This window comes from Salvelinus namaycush, chromosome 3, assembly GCF_016432855.1.
Source record: "Salvelinus namaycush isolate Seneca chromosome 3, SaNama_1.0, whole genome shotgun sequence".
In the NCBI taxonomy this organism is placed as follows: Eukaryota; Metazoa; Chordata; class Actinopteri; order Salmoniformes; family Salmonidae; genus Salvelinus; species Salvelinus namaycush.
The window spans coordinates 5,711,454-5,731,628 of NC_052309.1; the positions used below are offsets into that span (position 1 = coordinate 5,711,454).

Here is a 20,175-nt window from a genome sequence, read left to right on the forward strand (position 1 = left end):
TGGTTAATGTTGCATAGGCTTACTTTTTTTTAAGTCATGCTAATAAAAAATCAGAGCGGTAGATCTCGACATGCATTTTGACTCAGAAAGTCATCTTGACTCAGAAAAGGTTGGTGACTACTGCTGTAGACTATCATAGTATAGCAGCTGCTTCAGTGTCCTGGCACTTTGGGTTTTTGAATAAAATTACAAACAAAATGTATTATTATTATTATTAATATTATTATTGCTCTATTTGTGTAGGATGTACAACTCATCTCCTACCTGCCTCTCTTCTCCCCGACCCAGCCTCCATCTAAAGCCCTGTCCAGTATCCTGGGGAAGAGTAACCTCCAGTTTGCTGGGATGAGCATCAACTTGAATATCTCCACCAGCAGCCTCAACCTGATGACCCCAGACTCCAAACAGGTCAGTTTACAAACAATGTAAAGTTCCCTTTAGTTTAAGAAAATATCTTTCTGTAAGAGATGTCAAGAACAGTTAGGCTACAGTGTTTATTTGATGTCCTGATCAATGTGTGTGCCTCTGCCAGATCATAGCCAATCATCATATGCAGTCCATTTCCTTTGCATCAGGAGGAGATACAGTGAGTGATCCAGTAAGAACCATTTTTTGATTTTAACCTTGATTTTAACCTTTATTTAACTAGGCAAGTCAGTTAAGAACAAATTCTTATTTACAGTGGGAGAGAGCTTATGGAAAATGTGGATCACAAACACAAGGGGAAAACCAGAAAGATTTATGGAGCCATGTTTTATCTGTTGAATGAATCTGACTGTAGATTATGGCTGAGACAATCATGAGACTCATCCAAGTCTCTAATATGGGCAGATAGATGTTTATCTTTTATATTTAACTAGGCAAGTCAGTTAAGAACAAATTCTTACTTACAGTGATGGGCCTACCGGGGAACAGTGGGTTAACTGCCTTGTTCAGGGGGCAGAACGACAGATTTTTTACCTTGTCAGCTCAGGGATTCAATCCAGCAACCTTTCTGTTACTGGCCCAATGCTCTAACCACTAGGCTATCTGCCGCCCCATATCGGTTTATTTTGTGTATCACTCATGTCAATCCAGTGTATTAACACATCTATACATTAGTATGCAGACTCTCCTTAGGACTGCTGTAGATGTCGATGTATGGTTGACTTTCCCTTTGACGTCTCTGTTCACCATTGACTATTTTTCCTTTCCTTGGTCCAGGACACGACTCATTATGTTGCCTATGTAGCAAAAGATCCTGTCAACCGAAGAGGTAGGCCCTTCCTGTATTTCCCTTCTTCTTCTTCTTCTTCTTCTTCTTCTTCTTCTTCTTCTTCTTCTTCTTCTTCTTCTTCTTCTTCTTCTTCTTCTTCTTCTTCACCTTTCTCCTGCTGGTAGTTGACCTCTGCACCTCCTCTCCTATCCTAGCGTGTCATATTCTGGAGTGTTGTGATGGTCTGGCCCAGGATGTGATCAGCACCATCGGCCAGGCCTTTGACCTCCGTTTCCAGCAGTACCTCCAGTGTCCCTCCAGCAAGATGACCTCTGTACACGACAGGTGAGCCCATCTGCCATCATAGGCGACAGTACTATGACATTATTTCCTATGTTGTGTGTGTGTGTGTGTGTGTGTGTGCCCTGCTAGACATATGTTGTACGTCCTTATCATCCACCCTGCTAGACATATGTTGTACGTCCTTATCATCCACCCTGCTAGACATATGTTGTACGTCCTTATCATCCTCCCTGCTAGACATATGTTGTACGTCCTTATCATCCTCCCTGCTAGACATATGTTGTACGTCCTTATCATCCTCCCTGCTAGACATATGTTGTACGTCCTTATCATTCACCCTGCTAGACATATGTTGTACGTCCTTCCTATCCTCCCTGCTAGACATATGTTGTACGTCCTTATCATCCACCCTGCTAGACATATGTTGTACGTCCTTATCATCCTCCCTGCTAGACATATGTTGTACGTCCTTATCATCCTCCCTGCTAGACATATGTTGTACGTCCTTATCATCCTCCCTGCTAGACATATGTTGTACGTCCTTATCATCCACCCTGCTAGACATATGTTGTACGTCCTTATCATCCACCCTGCTAGACATATGTTGTACGTCCTTATCATCCTCCCTGCTAGACATATGTTGTACGTCCTTATCATCCTCCCTGCTAGACATATGTTGTACGTCCTTATCATCCACCCTGCTAGACATATGTTGTACGTCCTTATCATCCACCCTGCTAGACATATGTTGTACGTCCTTCCTATCCTCCCTGCTAGACATATGTTGTACGTCCTTATCATCCTCCCTGCTAGACATATGTTGTACGTCCTTATCATCCTCCCTGCTAGACATATGTTGTACGTCCTTCCTATCCTCCCTGCTAGACATATGTTGTACGTCCTTATCATCCTCCCTGCTAGACATATGTTGTACGTCCTTATCATCCTCCCTGCTAGACATATGTTGTACGTCCTTATCATCCTCCCTGCTAGACATATGTTGTACGTCCTTATCATCCACCCTGCTAGACATATGTTGTACGTCCTTATCATCCTCCCTGCTAGACATATGTTGTACGTCCTTATCATCCTCCCTGCTAGACATATGTTGTACGTCCTTATCATCCACCCTGCTAGACATATGTTGTACGTCCTTCCTATCCTCCCTGCTAGACATATGTTGTACGTCCTTCCTATCCTCCCTGCTAGACATATGTTGTACGTCCTTATCATCCTCCCTGCTAGACATATGTTGTACGTCCTTATCATCCACCCTGCTAGACATATGTTGTACGTCCTTATCATCCACCCTGCTAGACATATGTTGTACGTCCTTATCATCCTCCCTGCTAGACATATGTTGTACGTCCTTATCATTCACCCTGCTAGACATATGTTGTACGTCCTTCCTATCCTCCCTGCTAGACATATGTTGTACGTCCTTATCATCCTCCCTGCTAGACATATGTTGTACGTCCTTCCTATCCTCCCTGCTAGACATATGTTGTACGTCCTTATCATCCTCCCTGCTAGACATATGTTGTACGTCCTTATCATCCGCCCTGCTAGACATATGTTGTACGTCCTTCCTATCCTCCCTGCTAGACATATGTTGTACGTCCTTATCATCCACCCTGCTAGACATATGTTGTACGTCCTTCCTATCCTCCCTGCTAGACATATGTTGTACGTCCTTATCATCCTCCCTGCTAGACATATGTTGTACGTCCTTATCATCCGCCCTGCTAGACATATGTTGTACGTCCTTATCATCCACCCTGCTAGACATATGTTGTACGTCCTTCCTATCCTCCCTGCTAGACATATGTTGTACGTCCTTCCTATCCTCCCTGCTAGACATATGTTGTACGTCCTTATCATCCTCCCTGCTAGACATATGTTGTACGTCCTTATCATCCACCCTGCTAGACATATGTTGTACGTCCTTATCATCCTCCCTGCTAGACATATGTTGTACGTCCTTATCATCCGCCCTGCTAGACATATGTTGTACGTCCTTATCATCCACCCTGCTAGACATATGTTGTACGTCCTTATCATCCTCCCTGCTAGACATATGTTGTACGTCCTTATCATCCTCCCTGCTAGACATATGTTGTACGTCCTTATCATCCTCCCTGCTAGACATATGTTGTACGTCCTTATCATCCTCCCTGCTAGACATATGTTGTACGTCCTTATCATCCACCCTGCTAGACATATGTTGTACGTCCTTATCATCCTCCCTGCTAGACATATGTTGTACGTCCTTATCATCCGCCCTGCTAGACATATGTTGTACGTCCTTATCATCCTCCCTGCTAGACATATGTTGTACGTCCTTATCATCCTCCCTGCTAGACATATGTTGTACGTCCTTCCTATCCTCCCTGCTAGACATATGTTGTACGTCCTTATCATCCACCCTGCTAGACATATGTTGTACGTCCTTATCATCCTCACTGCTAGACATATGTTGTACGTCCTTCCTATCCTCCCTGCTAGACATATGTTGTACGTCCTTATCATCCACCCTGCTAGACATATGTTGTACGTCCTTATCATTCACCCTGCTAGACATATGTTGTACGTCCTTATCATCCTCCCTGCTAGACATATGTTGTACGTCCTTATCATCCACCCTGCTAGACATATGTTGTACGTCCTTCCTATCCTCCCTGCTAGACATATGTTGTACGTCCTTATCATCCACCCTGCTAGACATATGTTGTATGTCCTTATCATCCACCCTGCTAGACATATGTTGTACGTCCTTATCATCCTCCCTGCTAGACATATGTTGTACGTCCTTATCATCCTCCCTGCTAGACATATGTTGTACGTCCTTATCATCCACCCTGCTAGACATATGTTGTATGTCCTTATCATCCACCCTGCTAGACATATGTTGTACGTCCTTATCATCCTCCCTGCTAGACATATGTTGTACGTCCTTATCATCCTCCCTGCTAGACATATGTTGTACGTCCTTATCATCCACCCTGCTAGACATATGTTGTACGTCCTTATCATCCTCCCTGCTAGACATATGTTGTACGTCCTTATCATCCGCCCTGCTAGACATATGTTGTACGTCCTTATCATCCGCCCTGCTAGACATATGTTGTACGTCCTTATCATCCTCCCTGCTAGACATATGTTGTACGTCCTTATCATCCTCCCTGCTAGACATATGTTGTACGTCCTTCCTATCCTCCCTGCTAGACATATGTTGTACGTCCTTATCATCCACCCTGCTAGACATATGTTGTACGTCCTTATCATCCTCACTGCTAGACATATGTTGTATGTCCTTATCATCCACCCTGCTAGACATATGTTGTACGTCCTTATCATCCTCCCTGCTAGACATATGTTGTACGTCCTTATCATCCTCCCTGCTAGACATATGTTGTACGTCCTTATCATCCACCCTGCTAGACATATGTTGTACGTCCTTATCATCCTCCCTGCTAGACATATGTTGTACGTCCTTATCATCCGCCCTGCTAGACATATGTTGTACGTCCTTATCATCCTCCCTGCTAGACATATGTTGTACGTCCTTATCATCCACCCTGCTAGACATATGTTGTACGTCCTTATCATCCTCCCTGCTAGACATATGTTGTACGTCCTTATCATCCGCCCTGCTAGACATATGTTGTACGTCCTTATCATCCACCCTGCTAGACATATGTTGTACGTCCTTCCTATCCTCCCTGCTAGACATATGTTGTACGTCCTTATCATCCGCCCTGCTAGACATATGTTGTACGTCCTTATCATCCACCCTGCTAGACATATGTTGTACGTCCTTATCATCCGCCCTGCTAGACATATGTTGTACGTCCTTCCTATCCTCCCTGCTAGACATATGTTGTACGTCCTTATCATCCTCCCTGCTAGACATATGTTGTACGTCCTTATCATCCTCCCTGCTAGACATATGTTGTACGTCCTTATCATTCACCCTGCTAGACATATGTTGTACGTCCTTATCATCCTCCCTGCTAGACATATGTTGTACGTCCTTATCATCCACCCTGCTAGACATATGTTGTACGTCCTTATCATCCTCCCTGCTAGACATATGTTGTACGTCCTTATCATCCTCCCTGCTAGACATATGTTGTACGTCCTTCCTATCCTCCCTGCTAGACATATGTTGTACGTCCTTCCTATCCTCCCTGCTAGACATATGTTGTATGTCCTTATCATCCACCCTGCTAGACATATGTTGTACGTCCTTATCATCCACCCTGCTAGACATATGTTGTACGTCCTTATCATCCTCCCTGCTAGACATATGTTGTACGTCCTTATCATTCACCCTGCTAGACATATGTTGTACGTCCTTCCTATGCACCCTGCTAGACATATGTTGTACGTCCTTATCATCCTCCCTGCTAGACATATGTTGTACGTCCTTATCATCCTCCCTGCTAGACATATGTTGTACGTCCTTCCTATCCTCCCTGCTAGACATATGTTGTACGTCCTTCCTATCCTCCCTGCTAGACATATGTTGTACGTCCTTATCATCCACCCTGCTAGACATATGTTGTACGTCCTTATCATCCTCCCTGCTAGACATATGTTGTACGTCCTTCCTATCCACCCTGCTAGACATATGTTGTACGTCCTTATCATCCACCCTGCTAGACATATGTTGTACGTCCTTCCTATCCACCCTGCTAGACATATGTTGTACGTCCTTCCTATCCACCCTGCTAGACATATGTTGTACGTCCTTATCATCCACCCTGCTAGACATATGTTGTACGTCCTTATCATCCTCCCTGCTAGACATATGTTGTACGTCCTTATCATCCACCCTGCTAGACATATGTTGTACGTCCTTATCATCCACCCTGCTAGACATATGTTGTACGTCCTTATCATCCACCCTGCTAGACATATGTTGTACGTCCTTCCTATCCTCCCTGCTAGACATATGTTGTACGTCCTTATCATCCTCCCTGCTAGACATATGTTGTACGTCCTTATCATCCACCCTGCTAGACATATGTTGTACGTCCTTATCATCCTCCCTGCTAGACATATGTTGTACGTCCTTATCATCCTCCCTGCTAGACATATGTTGTACGTCCTTATCATCCACCCTGCTAGACATATGTTGTACGTCCTTATCATCCTCCCTGCTAGACATATGTTGTACGTCCTTATCATTCACCCTGCTAGACATATGTTGTACGTCCTTATCATCCTCCCTGCTAGACATATGTTGTACGTCCTTCCTATCCTCCCTGCTAGACATATGTTGTACGTCCTTATCATCCTCCCTGCTAGACATATGTTGTACGTCCTTATCATCCGCCCTGCTAGACATATGTTGTACGTCCTTATCATTCACCCTGCTAGACATATGTTGTACGTCCTTATCATCCACCCTGCTAGACATATGTTGTACGTCCTTATCATCCACCCTGCTAGACATATGTTGTACGTCCTTATCATCCTCCCTGCTAGACATATGTTGTACGTCCTTATCATCCTCCCTGCTAGACATATGTTGTACGTCCTTATCATCCACCCTGCTAGACATATGTTGTACGTCCTTATCATCCTCCCTGCTAGACATATGTTGTACGTCCTTATCATTCACCCTGCTAGACATATGTTGTACGTCCTTATCATCCACCCTGCTAGACATATGTTGTACGTCCTTATCATCCTCCCTGCTAGACATATGTTGTACGTCCTTATCATCCTCCCTGCTAGACATATGTTGTACGTCCTTATCATCCTCCCTGCTAGACATATGTTGTACGTCCTTCCTATCCTCCCTGCTAGACATATGTTGTACGTCCTTATCATCCACCCTGCTAGACATATGTTGTACCTCCTTATCATCCGCCCTGCTAGACATATGTTGTACGTCCTTATCATCCTCCCTGCTAGACATATGTTGTACGTCCTTCCTATCCTCCCTGCTAGACATATGTTGTACGTCCTTATCATCCGCCCTGCTAGACATATGTTGTACGTCCTTATCATCCTCCCTGCTAGACATATGTTGTACGTCCTTATCATCCTCCCTGCTAGACATATGTTGTACGTCCTTCCTATCCTCCCTGCTAGACATATGTTGTACGTCCTTATCATCCACCCTGCTAGACATATGTTGTACGTCCTTATCATCCACCCTGCTAGACATATGTTGTACGTCCTTATCATCCTCCCTGCTAGACATATGTTGTACGTCCTTCCTATCCTCCCTGCTAGACATATGTTGTACGTCCTTATCATCCTCCCTGCTAGACATATGTTGTACGTCCTTATCATCCACCCTGCTAGACATATGTTGTACGTCCTTATCATCCACCCTGCTAGACATATGTTGTACGTCCTTATCATCCTCCCTGCTAGACATATGTTGTACGTCCTTATCATCCACCCTGCTAGACATATGTTGTACGTCCTTATCATCCACCCTGCTAGACATATGTTGTACGTCCTTATCATCCTCCCTGCTAGACATATGTTGTACGTCCTTATCATCCTCCCTGCTAGACATATGTTGTACGTCCTTATCATCCACCCTGCTAGACATATGTTGTACGTCCTTCCTATCCTCCCTGCTAGACATATGTTGTACGTCCTTATCATCCTCCCTGCTAGACATATGTTGTACGTCCTTATCATCCACCCTGCTGGACATATGTTGTACGTCCTTATCATCCACCCTGCTAGACATATGTTGTACGTCCTTATCATCCTCCCTGCTAGACATATGTTGTACGTCCTTATCATCCACCCTGCTAGACATATGTTGTACGTCCTTATCATCCACCCTGCTAGACATATGTTGTACGTCCTTATCATCCACCCTGCTAGACATATGTTGTACGTCCTTATCATCCTCCCTGCTAGACATATGTTGTACGTCCTTCCTATCCACCCTGCTAGACATATGTTGTACGTCCTTATCATCCTCCCTGCTAGACATATGTTGTACGTCCTTATCATCCTCCCTGCTAGACATATGTTGTACGTCCTTATCATTCACTCTGCTAGACATATGTTGTACGTCCTTATCATCCACCCTGCTAGACATATGTTGTACGTCCTTATCATCCACCCTGCTAGACATATGTTGTACGTCCTTATCATCCTCCCTGCTAGACATATGTTGTACGTCCTTCCTATCCACCCTGCTAGACATATGTTGTACGTCCTTATCATCCTCCCTGCTAGACATATGTTGTACGTCCTTATCATCCTCCCTGCTAGACATATGTTGTACGTCCTTCCTATCCACCCTGCTAGACATATGTTGTACGTCCTTATCATTCACCCTGCTAGACATATGTTGTACGTCCTTATCATCCACCCTGCTAGACATATGTTGTACGTCCTTATCATCCACCCTGCTAGACATATGTTGTACGTCCTTATCATCCACCCTGCTAGACATATGTTGTACGTCCTTCCTATCCTCCCTGCTAGACATATGTTGTACGTCCTTGTCATTCACCCTGCTAGACATATGTTGTACGTCCTTATCATCCACCCTGCTAGACATATGTTGTACGTCCTTATCATCCTCCCTGCTAGACATATGTTGTACGTCCTTATCATCCTCCCTGCTAGACATATGTTGTACGTCCTTATCATCCACCCTGCTAGACATATGTTGTACGTCCTTCCTATCCTCCCTGCTAGACATATGTTGTACGTCCTTATCATCCACCCTGCTAGACATATGTTGTACGTCCTTATCATCCACCCTGCTAGACATATGTTGTACGTCCTTCCTATCCTCCCTGCTAGACATATGTTGTACGTCCTTATCATCCACCCTGCTAGACATATGTTGTACGTCCTTATCATTCGCCCTGCTAGACATATGTTGTACGTCCTTCCTATCCTCCCTGCTAGACATATGTTGTACGTCCTTCCTATCCTCCCTGCTAGACATATGTTGTACGTCCTTATCATCCGCCCTGCTAGACATATGTTGTACGTCCTTATCATCCACCCTGCTAGACATATGTTGTACGTCCTTATCATCCTCCCTGCTAGACATATGTTGTACGTCCTTATCATCCACCCTGCTAGACATATGTTGTACGTCCTTATCATTCACCCTGCTAGACATATGTTGTACGTCCTTATCATCCACCCTGCTAGACATATGTTGTACGTCCTTATCATCCACCCTGCTAGACATATGTTGTACGTCCTTATCATCCTCCCTGCTAGACATATGTTGTACGTCCTTCCTATCCTCCCTGCTAGACATATGTTGTACGTCCTTATCATCCTCCCTGCTAGACATATGTTGTACGTCCTTATCATCCGCCCTGCTACACATATGCTGTACGTCCTTATCATCCACCCTGCTACACATATGCTGTAATGTCTGCAGGAAGAGCTTCACGATGCACATATTAATCCTGCTTTCTAGTGAGCAGGAATTCACAGCTGATCAACCCTCTGTGTGATGACAGGGTTCTGAATATGGAGTCAGTCTGGACAGAGGAGGAGGAGGAGGAGCCTGCTGAACATCCATACTACAACAATATCCCCGGAAAGATGCCACCACCTGGAGGGTTCATAGACACCCGGCTAGGCCAGAGCATCCAGGCTGAGGTACAGGACAGTTCCCTCGCCACATCTCACCATATGCAGCAGCAACAGCCAGTACAGAGTGCTATACTTTAGGGCTCCCGAGTGGCGCAGCGGTCTAAGGCACTGCATCTCAGTGCAAGAGGTGTCACTACAGTTCCTGGTTCGAATCCAGGCTGTATCACATCCAGCCGTGATTGGGAGTCTCATAGGGCGCCGCACAATTGTCCCAGGTTTGGCCGGGGTAGGCCGTCATTGTAAATAAGAATTTGTTCTTAACTGACTTGCCGAGTTAAATAAAGGTTAAAAAAATATATATAAAAAAATATATACAATTCTACCTCATCCACCTCCCTATAGTAATATCATAATAAGATATGCCCCCTGGATGGTTCATAAATATCAGGCTAGGCCGGACCAACCAACCAGACTGAGACACAGAAAACCTGGTCGTACCTCAACCACCTACCTCACCATCCACCTAGCTATAATAATATATACCACTTAGCAGTTGCTTTTATGCAAAGAGTTCAACGCAGTTTTGAACAGTGACTGTTTTATGTGATCACTGCGGGACATGAACTCACTATCTTGGCTTCGTGGGCGTTGCCCCAACTGAGCCACACAGTACCGCAAATCAACATGATGTGTACGTACGTCATCACCAGTTAGAAATATAATTCCTAGGATGTCCATTCCACACTTACCTCATCTACACCAACCTCATCCATTCTACCTCATCCATACCTACCTCATCCACACCAACCTCATCCATCAACCTCATCCACACCCACCTTATCCATCCTACCTCATCCATCCTACCTCATCCACACCTACCTCATCCATCCAACCTCATCCACACCAACCTCATCCATCCAACCTCATCCACACCAACCTCATCCATCCAACCTCATCCACACCAACCTTATCCATCCTACCTCATCTACACCAACCTCATCCACACCTACCTCATCCATCCAACCTCATCCACACCAACCTTATCCATCCTACCGCATCCACACCTACCTCGTCTATCCTACCTCATCCATCCAACCTCACCCTCACCAACCTAATCCATCCTACCTCATCCATCTTACCTCATCCAGAGACTACCTCATCTACATCAACCTCATCCACACCTACCTCATCATCCATCCTACCTCATCCACATCTATCTCATCCATCCTACCTCATCCATCCATTCTACCTCATCGACATCTACCTCATCCACACGTACCTCATCCACACCTACCTCATCCATTCTACCTCAGCCATACCAACCTCATCCATCCTACCTTATCTTTCCTACCTCATCCATGCTACCTCTTCCTAAGGCACCCAGGGCCTACATACGTCACCACAGTCTAGAAATACAGCCTGTTAGCCTCTGGGATTTGATTTGCTTCCCAATCATGAATGAGATGGATACTGCTGACAGAGGAAGGAAGGAATACAGACCTTGCAGAAGAGTTGCTGTTTTTTATCTTTATTTTTCTCTGACTCGTTCTGTTGTTGTTCCTGTGTCTGTCCCTCGAGCAGCAGGCCCCAGGGGCTGGGGTGGACCAGACTTACTACCAGGGTAGACACTGTGGCGAGATATGGGGATCGGACAGGAGGCCTACTGGGATACTCGTCCAACAGGGTAAAAGAGGATCTATCTGTCTCTGGTCTCTCTTTCTCTCTCTCTCTTTGGATATCTTTCACAATCTCTCTCTTTTTTTTCTGTTTGTCTATCGCTGGCTCTCTCTCTCTGTCTGTCTTTCTCTGTCTCTTGCTCTCTCTCTGTCTCACAGTCTCTCTCGCTCACCATTACGATTGACCATTACGTATCGGTCCCAGTTAAATTTAACTAAACATAATCTTAGGACCAAAATAGCTCTTTACCACCTGAGGAACATTGCCACGGTGCGGCCGTTTCTCTCTCAGGCTGATGCAGAGACTCATCCATGCTGATACAGAGACTCATCCACTCATCCATGCTGTTTGCATTTGCTGTTATTACAAGTTATATAAAAATAATTGCGCTCCACAGATATGGTCTGATTTTTAGGCTACTAGGCTACTTTGAAGCAAGGTAAGACATGCCTCATAATATGTAGTAAAACTTTCAGGTTTCAAACAGTTAAGTATATGTTTTCAAAATGCATACTGCCTCCATCTCATTGCAAAGTGGTGTGTGACTTGCCTTCCGTTGCATTTGCTGTTTGTCACACCCTGACCATAGAGAGCCTTTTTATTCTCTATTTTGGTTAGGTCGGGGTGTGACTAGGGTGGGTAATCTAGGTTGTTTATGTCTATGTTGGCCTGGTATGGTTCCCAATCAGAGGCAGCTGTTTGTCGTTGTCTCTGATCGGGGATCATATTTAGGCAGCCATTTCCCCACTGTGTTTTGTGGGATCTTGTTTATGTGTAGTTGCATGTGAGCACTCCATAGCTTCACGTGTCGTTTGCTCCTTATTGTTTTTTTTGTGCATTTCACGAATTAAAAGATGTGGAACCCATATCACGCTGCGCTTTGGTCCGAGTATGCTTACAACAAGGAGCGTGATAGAAGATCCCACCACAACAGGACCAAGTAGCGTGCCCAGGAGGAGAAGGTATCCTGGGCTTGGGAGGAGATCAAGGAGGAGAAGATATCCTGGACTTGGGATGAAATCTTGGCAGGAGACGAAAGCCTTCCTTGGCGACAGACGCAAGGAGAGAAGGGAGGACAGCGACGACGCCGGGGTTCGCGGCCACAAAGAAAGCCCAAAAAACAACGCACTTTTTTTGGGGGGGGGGGGGCACAAGGGGTGGTCGGCGGAGCCGGGGAGTGAACCAGAGCCAGTCTGGGAGAAGAGGGAGAAATTGGAGGAGAGTGAACGGAGAGAGTTGTTGTGTTGGTGTATGATGCATGACATTCGCCCTAAGGAGCGTGTTATCTGTTTGATGCCACCTGAGTCAGCTCTCCGTACTCGTCCTGAGGAGCGTGATAGCAGTCTGGTTAAAACTGTGCCGGCTCCACGCATCAGGCCTCCAGTGCGCCTCCCCAGTCCGGTACGTCCTGTGCCAGCTTCCCGCACTCTCCCTGAAGAGCGTGTCATCTGTCCGGTACCATGTGTGCCGGCTCCACGCATCAGGCCTCCAGTGCGCCTCCCCAGTCCGGTACGTCCTGTGCCAGCTTCCCGCACTCTCCCTGAAGAGCGTGTCACCAGTCCAGTTCAACCTGTGCCGGCCCCACGCATCAGGCCTCCAGTGCGCCTCCCCAGTCCGGTACGTCCTGTGCCAGCTTCCCGCACTCTCCCTGAAGAGCGTGTCACCAGTCCGGTGTAACCTGTGCCGGCTCCACGCACCAGGCGTCCAGTGCGCCTCCCCAGTCCTGCTCCATGGCAGGAGCCTTCCTCTGCGCCGATGTCCAGTCCAGGCACGGCGTCCAGTCCCGCTCCAAGGCAGGAGCCTTCCTCTGCGCCGGTGCCCAGTCCAGGCACGGCGGCCAGTCCCGCTCCATGGCAGGAGCCTTCCTCTGCGCTGGTGCCCAGTCCGGGTACGGAGTCCAGTGCAGCTCCATGCCCGGAGCCTTCCTCAGCGCCGGTATCCAGTCCGGGCATGGCGACCAGCCCAGCTCCAAGGGCTTCCTCTGCGCCGGTGCCCAGTCCAGGCACGGTGTCCAGTCCAGCTCCAGGGCAGGAGCCTTCCTCTGCGCCGGTGCCCAGTCCGGGTAAGGTGTCCAGTCCAGCTCCATGGCCGGAGCCTTCCTCAACGCCGGGTATCCAGTCCGGGCACGGCGACCAGCCCAGCTCCAAGGCGGGAGCCTCCTCTGCGCCGGTGCCCAGTCCAGGCACGGCGGCCAGCCCAGCTCCATGGCCGGAGCCTTCTTATGCACCGATGCCCAGTCCAGGCACGGCGGCCAGCCCGGGTCCATGGCTGGATCCGTGGGATGAGCGGGTTCTTCGTCCCGCACCAGTGCTGGCGGATCCGCGAGCTGAGTGGGTACATCGCCCCGCACCGGAGCTGCCACCGACGCTAGATGCCCACCTGGACCCTCCCCTATAGAGTCAGGTTTTGCGGCCGGAGTCCGCACCTTTGGGGGGGTACTGTCACGCCCTTACCATAGAGAGCCTTTTTATTCTCTATTTTGGTTAGGTCAGGGTGTGACTAGGGTGGGTAATCTAGGTTGTTTATGTCTATGTTGGCCTGGTATGGTTCCCAATCAGAAGCAGCTGTTTGTCGTTGTCTCTGATTGGGGATCATATTTAGGCAGCCATTTCCCCACGGTGTTTTGTGGGATCTTGTTTATGTGTAGTTGCCTGTGAGCACTCCATAGCTTCACGTGTCGTTTGCTCTTTTATTGTTTTGTGCGTTTCACTTCAATAAATATGTGGAACCCATATCACGCTGCGGTTTGGTCCGAATGTTCTTACGACGATCGTGACACTGTTTGAGATGTCGTAGCAGCAGCTCTCGCGCTGTCTGACAGATTTTACGCTCAAAGACTGTATCTGTATGCTGTACGCATGTGATACAATACATAACGAATATACTGTACACAAGTGCCAAATTAAGTACACTAAATTATGCAAATGAACCTATAGATGGATAAACATGACTAGTCAAATGCATTTCCATCGACTGGTATTTCCATCAATGAAGAGGCTAAAAAGCGTTACTTCACAATGGTGTTTTTTCTTCTTTTCCCGGACAATTGGCCTGCACCAATTTTATTTATCAGCTTTTCTATTTTTTTATCGGTCAAAAGCCGGCTATTACCGGCTAAGGGAAACCTTGACACACACACACACAAGTCAGCTCAGACAGATCCAGCTTAGAGTGGCCCAGCTCATGAGCTCCATCAGCAGCAGATTTGAATTTAGAATGGAAAATGAATGTGTTTATTCAATAAATGTGTGCATTGAATCGTATCGCATCGAACCAAATCGTTTCGTTACTCTAATCAAATAGAATCGGCACCGAATCGTTTCAAACTAAAACGTGTCGTTCATGTATCGTATCGGATCCCATGCATCTAAACTCAGCAAAAAAAGAAACGTCCTCTCACTGTCAACTGCGTTTGTTTTCAGCAAACTTAACATGTGTAAATATTTGTATGAACATAACAAGATTCAACAACTGAGACTTAAACTGAACAAGTTCCACAGACATGTTGTCACGATCGTCGATAGGAACGGGCCAAGGCGCAGCGTGAGTTGAGTTCCATATATTTTATTAAACAGTGAAACTACCTAAAACAATAAACATAACACGACCGTGAAAGCCGTAGTGCACAAAACACTAACACAAACAATATCCCACAAAACAGGTGGGAACAAAGGACAACTTTTTTGCCACTATAGGGGGTGCTGTTTTCGCATTAGCATAATTTCCTCTATAGATTAAACTGCCTCTTATTCAATTATTGCTCTTACATATGCATATAATTAATACCATTGGATAGAAAACAATCTATAGTTTCTAAAACCGTTTCAATTTTGTCTCTGAGTTAAACAGAAGTCATTTGACAGCACTTTCCCTGACCAAGAAGAAGAATGCAAGATGTGTATGCTCGCTTCAACGCTCTGCCTATATATGGTCACGCCACCTATGACCCGAAACACACTTCATTCGTCTTCCTCTGGGTGTCAAGAGGACGTCAGAGGAGAAATTTTTTGTTTACCTTGTACTGACGTGAAATAAGACCTATTTCTTTGGCGTGACCGACAACTTCCGGTTCTCTGACTCGCGCTATTTGGAGGTGCGATTGTCTACTGTTTTGCTGCCGTTACGGATGAAAACTATCTCCGTCTCGAAGTTTGTTTGATACATGTGACCATATCATCTTAATGTATGTTTTTTCAATATAGTTTAATCAGATTATTTGAATTTTTTCGGGAGTTTTGCCGTGTTCCGTTCTGTGACTTTTTTTTACTTTGGCCAGTCGACCAGTACATATGCTAAATGAAGAGGGAAAGTTGCCATTATGAATGGATTGAACGACTCATCAGGACTAAGGACACATTGATCAACATTCTGATGAAAGATCAGCAATAGTAAGACCCAATTTACGATGTTATTTCATATATCTGTCGTGCATGTGAACTGGTCGCGGGCGCCCAGCTGGTTCTGGCTGGCGTGGCTATGCTAATTTAGCGCTACATTTTGTTTTCGCTATAAAACATTTAATAAATCTGAAATATTGTTTGGATTCACCAGATGTTGGGCTTTCAATATCTGTACGCTGTGTATTTTTCTGAAATGTTTTAAGATAAGTAATTAGTTATATGACGTTGGTCTCTGTAATTGTTCTGGCTGCGTCGGCACTATTTCAGATTGCAGCTGCAATGTAGAACTGTGATTTATACCTGAAAAATGCACATTTTTCAAAAAAAAACTATGCTATACCATAAATATGTTATCAGACTGTCATCTTATGAAGTTGTTTCTTGGTTAGTGGCTATATATATTTTTATTTAGTCGAATTAGTGATAGCTACTGACGCAGGAAAAAACTGTTGGAGTAAAAAAATTGTGTCTTATGCTAACGTGGTTAGCTAATAGATTTACATATTGTGTCTTCCCTGTAAAACATTTTAAAAATCTGAAATGGTGGCTTTATTCACAAGATCTGTATCTTTCATCTGGTGTCTTGGACTTGTGATTTAATGATATTTAGATGCTACAATTTACTTGTGACGCTATGCTAGCTATGCTACTCAGTGGGGGGGGAGTGGGGGGTGATCCCGGATCCGGGTTGGTGACTCGTTATTTAAGTATGATCGCCAATTAGAGACAACGATAATCAGCTGCCTCTAATTGGGAACCATACTAAAACACCAACATAGAAATATAACGACTACAACACCCCCCGAGTCACGCCCTGACCTAAAGCACCATAGAGAACCCCGAGGGCTCTCTATGGTCAGGACGTGACACATGTGACGAACAGAAAGGGAATAATGTTTCCCTGAACAAAGGGTGGTCAAAATCAAAAGTAACAGTATCTGATGTGGCCACCAGCTGCATTAAGTACTGCAGTGCATCTCCTCCTCATGGACTGCACCAGATTTGCCAGTTCTTGCTGTGAGATGTTACCCCACTCTTCCCCCTAGCCACCTGCAAATTCCCGGACATTTCTGTGGGGAATGGCCCTTGCCCTCACCCTCCGATCCAACAGGTCCCAGGTGTGCTCAATGGGATTGAGATCCGGGCTCTTCGCTAGCCATGGCAGAACACTGACATTCCTGTATTGCAGGAAATCACGCACAGAACGAGTAGTATGGCTGGTGGCATTGTCATGCTGGAGGGTCATGTCAGGATGAGCCTGCAGGAAGGGTACCACATGAGGGAGGAGGATGTCTTCCCTGTAACGCACAGCGTTGAGATTGCCTGCAATGACAACAAGCTCAGTCCGATGATGCTGTGACACACCGCCCCAGACCATTACGGACCCTTAACCTCCAAAATCGATCCCACTCCAGAGTACAGGCCTCGGTGTAAGGCTCATTCCTTCAACGATAAACACAAATCTGACCATCACCCCATGTGAGACAAAACCGAGACTCGTCAGTGAAGACTAGTCCTGTCTGCCAGTCCTGTCTGGTCCAGCGACGGTGGGTTTGTGCCCATAGGCGATCTATTTGCCGGGGATGTCTGGTGAGGACCTGCCTTACAACAGGCCTACAAGCCCTCAGTCCAGCCTCTCTCAGCCTATTGCGGACAGTCTGAGCATGATGGAGGGATTGTGCGTTCCTGGTGTAACCTGGGCAGTTGTTGTTGCCATCCTGTACCTGTCCCGCAGGTGTGATGTTCGGATGTACCGTTCCTGTGCAGGTGTTGTTACACGTGGTCTGCCACTGCGAGGACGATCAGATGTCCGTCCTGTCTCCCTGTAGCGCTGTCTTAGGCGTCTCACAGTACGGACATTGCAATTTATTGCCCTGGCCACATCTGCAGTCCTCATACCTCCTTGCAGCATGCCTAAGGCACGTTCACGCAGATGAGCAGGGACCCTGGGCATCTTTCTTTTGGTGTTTTTCAGAGTGAGTAGAAAGGCCTCTTTAGTGTTCTAAGTTTTCATAACTGTGACCTTAATTGCCTACCGTCTGTAAGCTGTTAGTGTCTTAACGACCGTTCCACAGGTGCATGTTCATTAATTGTTCATTGAACAAGCATGGGAAACAGTGTTTAAACCCTTTACAATGAAGATCTGTGAAGTTATTTGGATTTTTAAAAGACAGGGTCCTGAAAAGGGACGTTTCTTTTTTTGCTGAGTTTAGATACGTATCATTCGTGTATGGTGTCAGAGCCCATTTATCTAGATACATATCATTCGTGTATGGTGTCAAAGCCCATAGATACGTATCTAATCGTCTTGAAAGTGAAAGATATGCATCCCTCGTTTCTACTAACTCATAACTCCCCCCAGGTAAGAAGAGAAAGACTCTTTATTGTCTATTTTCTTTTCAGATGACAGAAAATATAAATTAGTCTTTCTTGCTTTTAACTTTTGCTTTGACGTCTAGGATCATGTGACATCTACAGTCTGCCCGAGGGGAAGAGTACAGTACCAAAAACGGGGGATGTGCCTACGTACGTGAACACCCAGCAGATCGACGCCCAGGTGCTGGCAGCCCTGCAGGCTGAACAGGACAGCATGGCAGCAGAAGGGGCAGCGGGCACAGCAGCCAAAGAAAGTCCAAGGAAAGACCTGTTCGACATGAGTAAGAATACCTACCTCTAACTGCTTATTGCTAACAGTAACAAGAGAGAGAGATATGTTTGCCTGTCAGCAATATTCAGATTATTGTACAGCATGGCAGAGGGGGCAGCAGGCGTAGCAAAAGACAGTCCCAGGAAAGACCTGTTTGACATGAGTAAGAAGAACTAACCCAACGCTGACATGGCTAATGCTAATAACTCTAGCATATTCCTATTCAACATCTATGAGAAGAAGAAACTAACCGTGAATCGCTAATTACACTACAATATTCCCATTCAACATCGACAAGAAGAAGATACTAACTGCTAAACGCTAATTGCTGTTAACACTAGCATAATCCTATCCAATGATCCGGTCCTATTACGATTTCTACCCCTCCCCTTAGCCCTAGCCCTTCAATGTTTACAGATCTGAAGCTTTACCACTACACTGCTTATACTTATCCTTAGACATACTAACATAGAGGTGTAAGGGAACAAGGGGGATGGATAGGGGGTGATTTAGGACCGGCTGAACATACTTATAAAAAGAAGAAACTCACTGCTAAAATGTTTATGCTAATAACACTAGCATAATTCCTATTGAACCTGTATAAGAAGAACCTTACCACTAATCGCTAATTGTTAACAGTAATAACACTAGTCCAACCACGAGACATGATTATAATTATAGAGGTGATCTGGCTATTGTTTCCAGGGGGTTGCTTTGTGCTATAATTACATTGTGTCAGGTCCAAGACAAAATGGAGATATCACTGTAGACCACAGGAGGCTGGTGGAACCTTAATTTGGGAGGATGGGCTCGTGGTAATGGCTGGAACAGAATAAGTGGAGTGTTATCAAACACACGGTTTCCATGGTTTCCATGTATTTGATGCCATTCCATTAGCTCTGTTCTTGCCATAATTATGAGCCGTCCTCCCCTCAGCAGCCTCCTGTGCTGTAGACACTATGATTGTCGTGGCTTCCCACAATCTCCCCCCCAACTTGAGGGTTACATGTAAACTGCATGTTATTCAGATATAGATGATATATCTGTCAAACAAATGACATGTATGCCACGTTGCTCCTTATGAATATAGCGTAGAGGTGAATGAAGAATCATGTGTGTCTTAATGGAGGCGGGGGATGAGGTGACATCTTGGTTATAATAGGTTCCTTTATCCAGGTTCTTCCTCCTCCTTTACAGTATGTGAGCAATTTACTGAATAATATTTCAATTACTACCGAGTGCCTACACATAGTGTAATTATTTCCAGGAATAAAACTAGGGAAGTGTTCATGTATGACTACATAGACATATAGCATAGTAACACATCTCACCATACATTATGGAAGTTATAATCAACCAGGGGCTATGCGTTCTAAAAGAAATGTATAACGACGTGGAAG

General features: G+C 45.6%; 1 protein-coding gene across 1 annotated transcript in view; it reads left to right on the forward strand.

Moving 5' to 3' along the window:
• The window catches only part of shc3 (SHC (Src homology 2 domain containing) transforming protein 3), a 43,966-nt gene that overhangs the window by 21,777 nt on the left and 2,014 nt on the right, over window positions 1-20,175 (forward strand). The window contains exons 4-10 of the mRNA XM_038989441.1: window positions 289-408; window positions 533-586; window positions 1,204-1,255; window positions 1,411-1,540; window positions 9,976-10,117; window positions 11,630-11,735; window positions 18,588-18,785. Of these exons, the coding sequence (XP_038845369.1) occupies window positions 289-408; window positions 533-586; window positions 1,204-1,255; window positions 1,411-1,540; window positions 9,976-10,117; window positions 11,630-11,735; window positions 18,588-18,785 (802 nt within the window). The remainder of the gene's footprint in view (window positions 1-288; window positions 409-532; window positions 587-1,203; window positions 1,256-1,410; window positions 1,541-9,975; window positions 10,118-11,629; window positions 11,736-18,587; window positions 18,786-20,175) is intronic.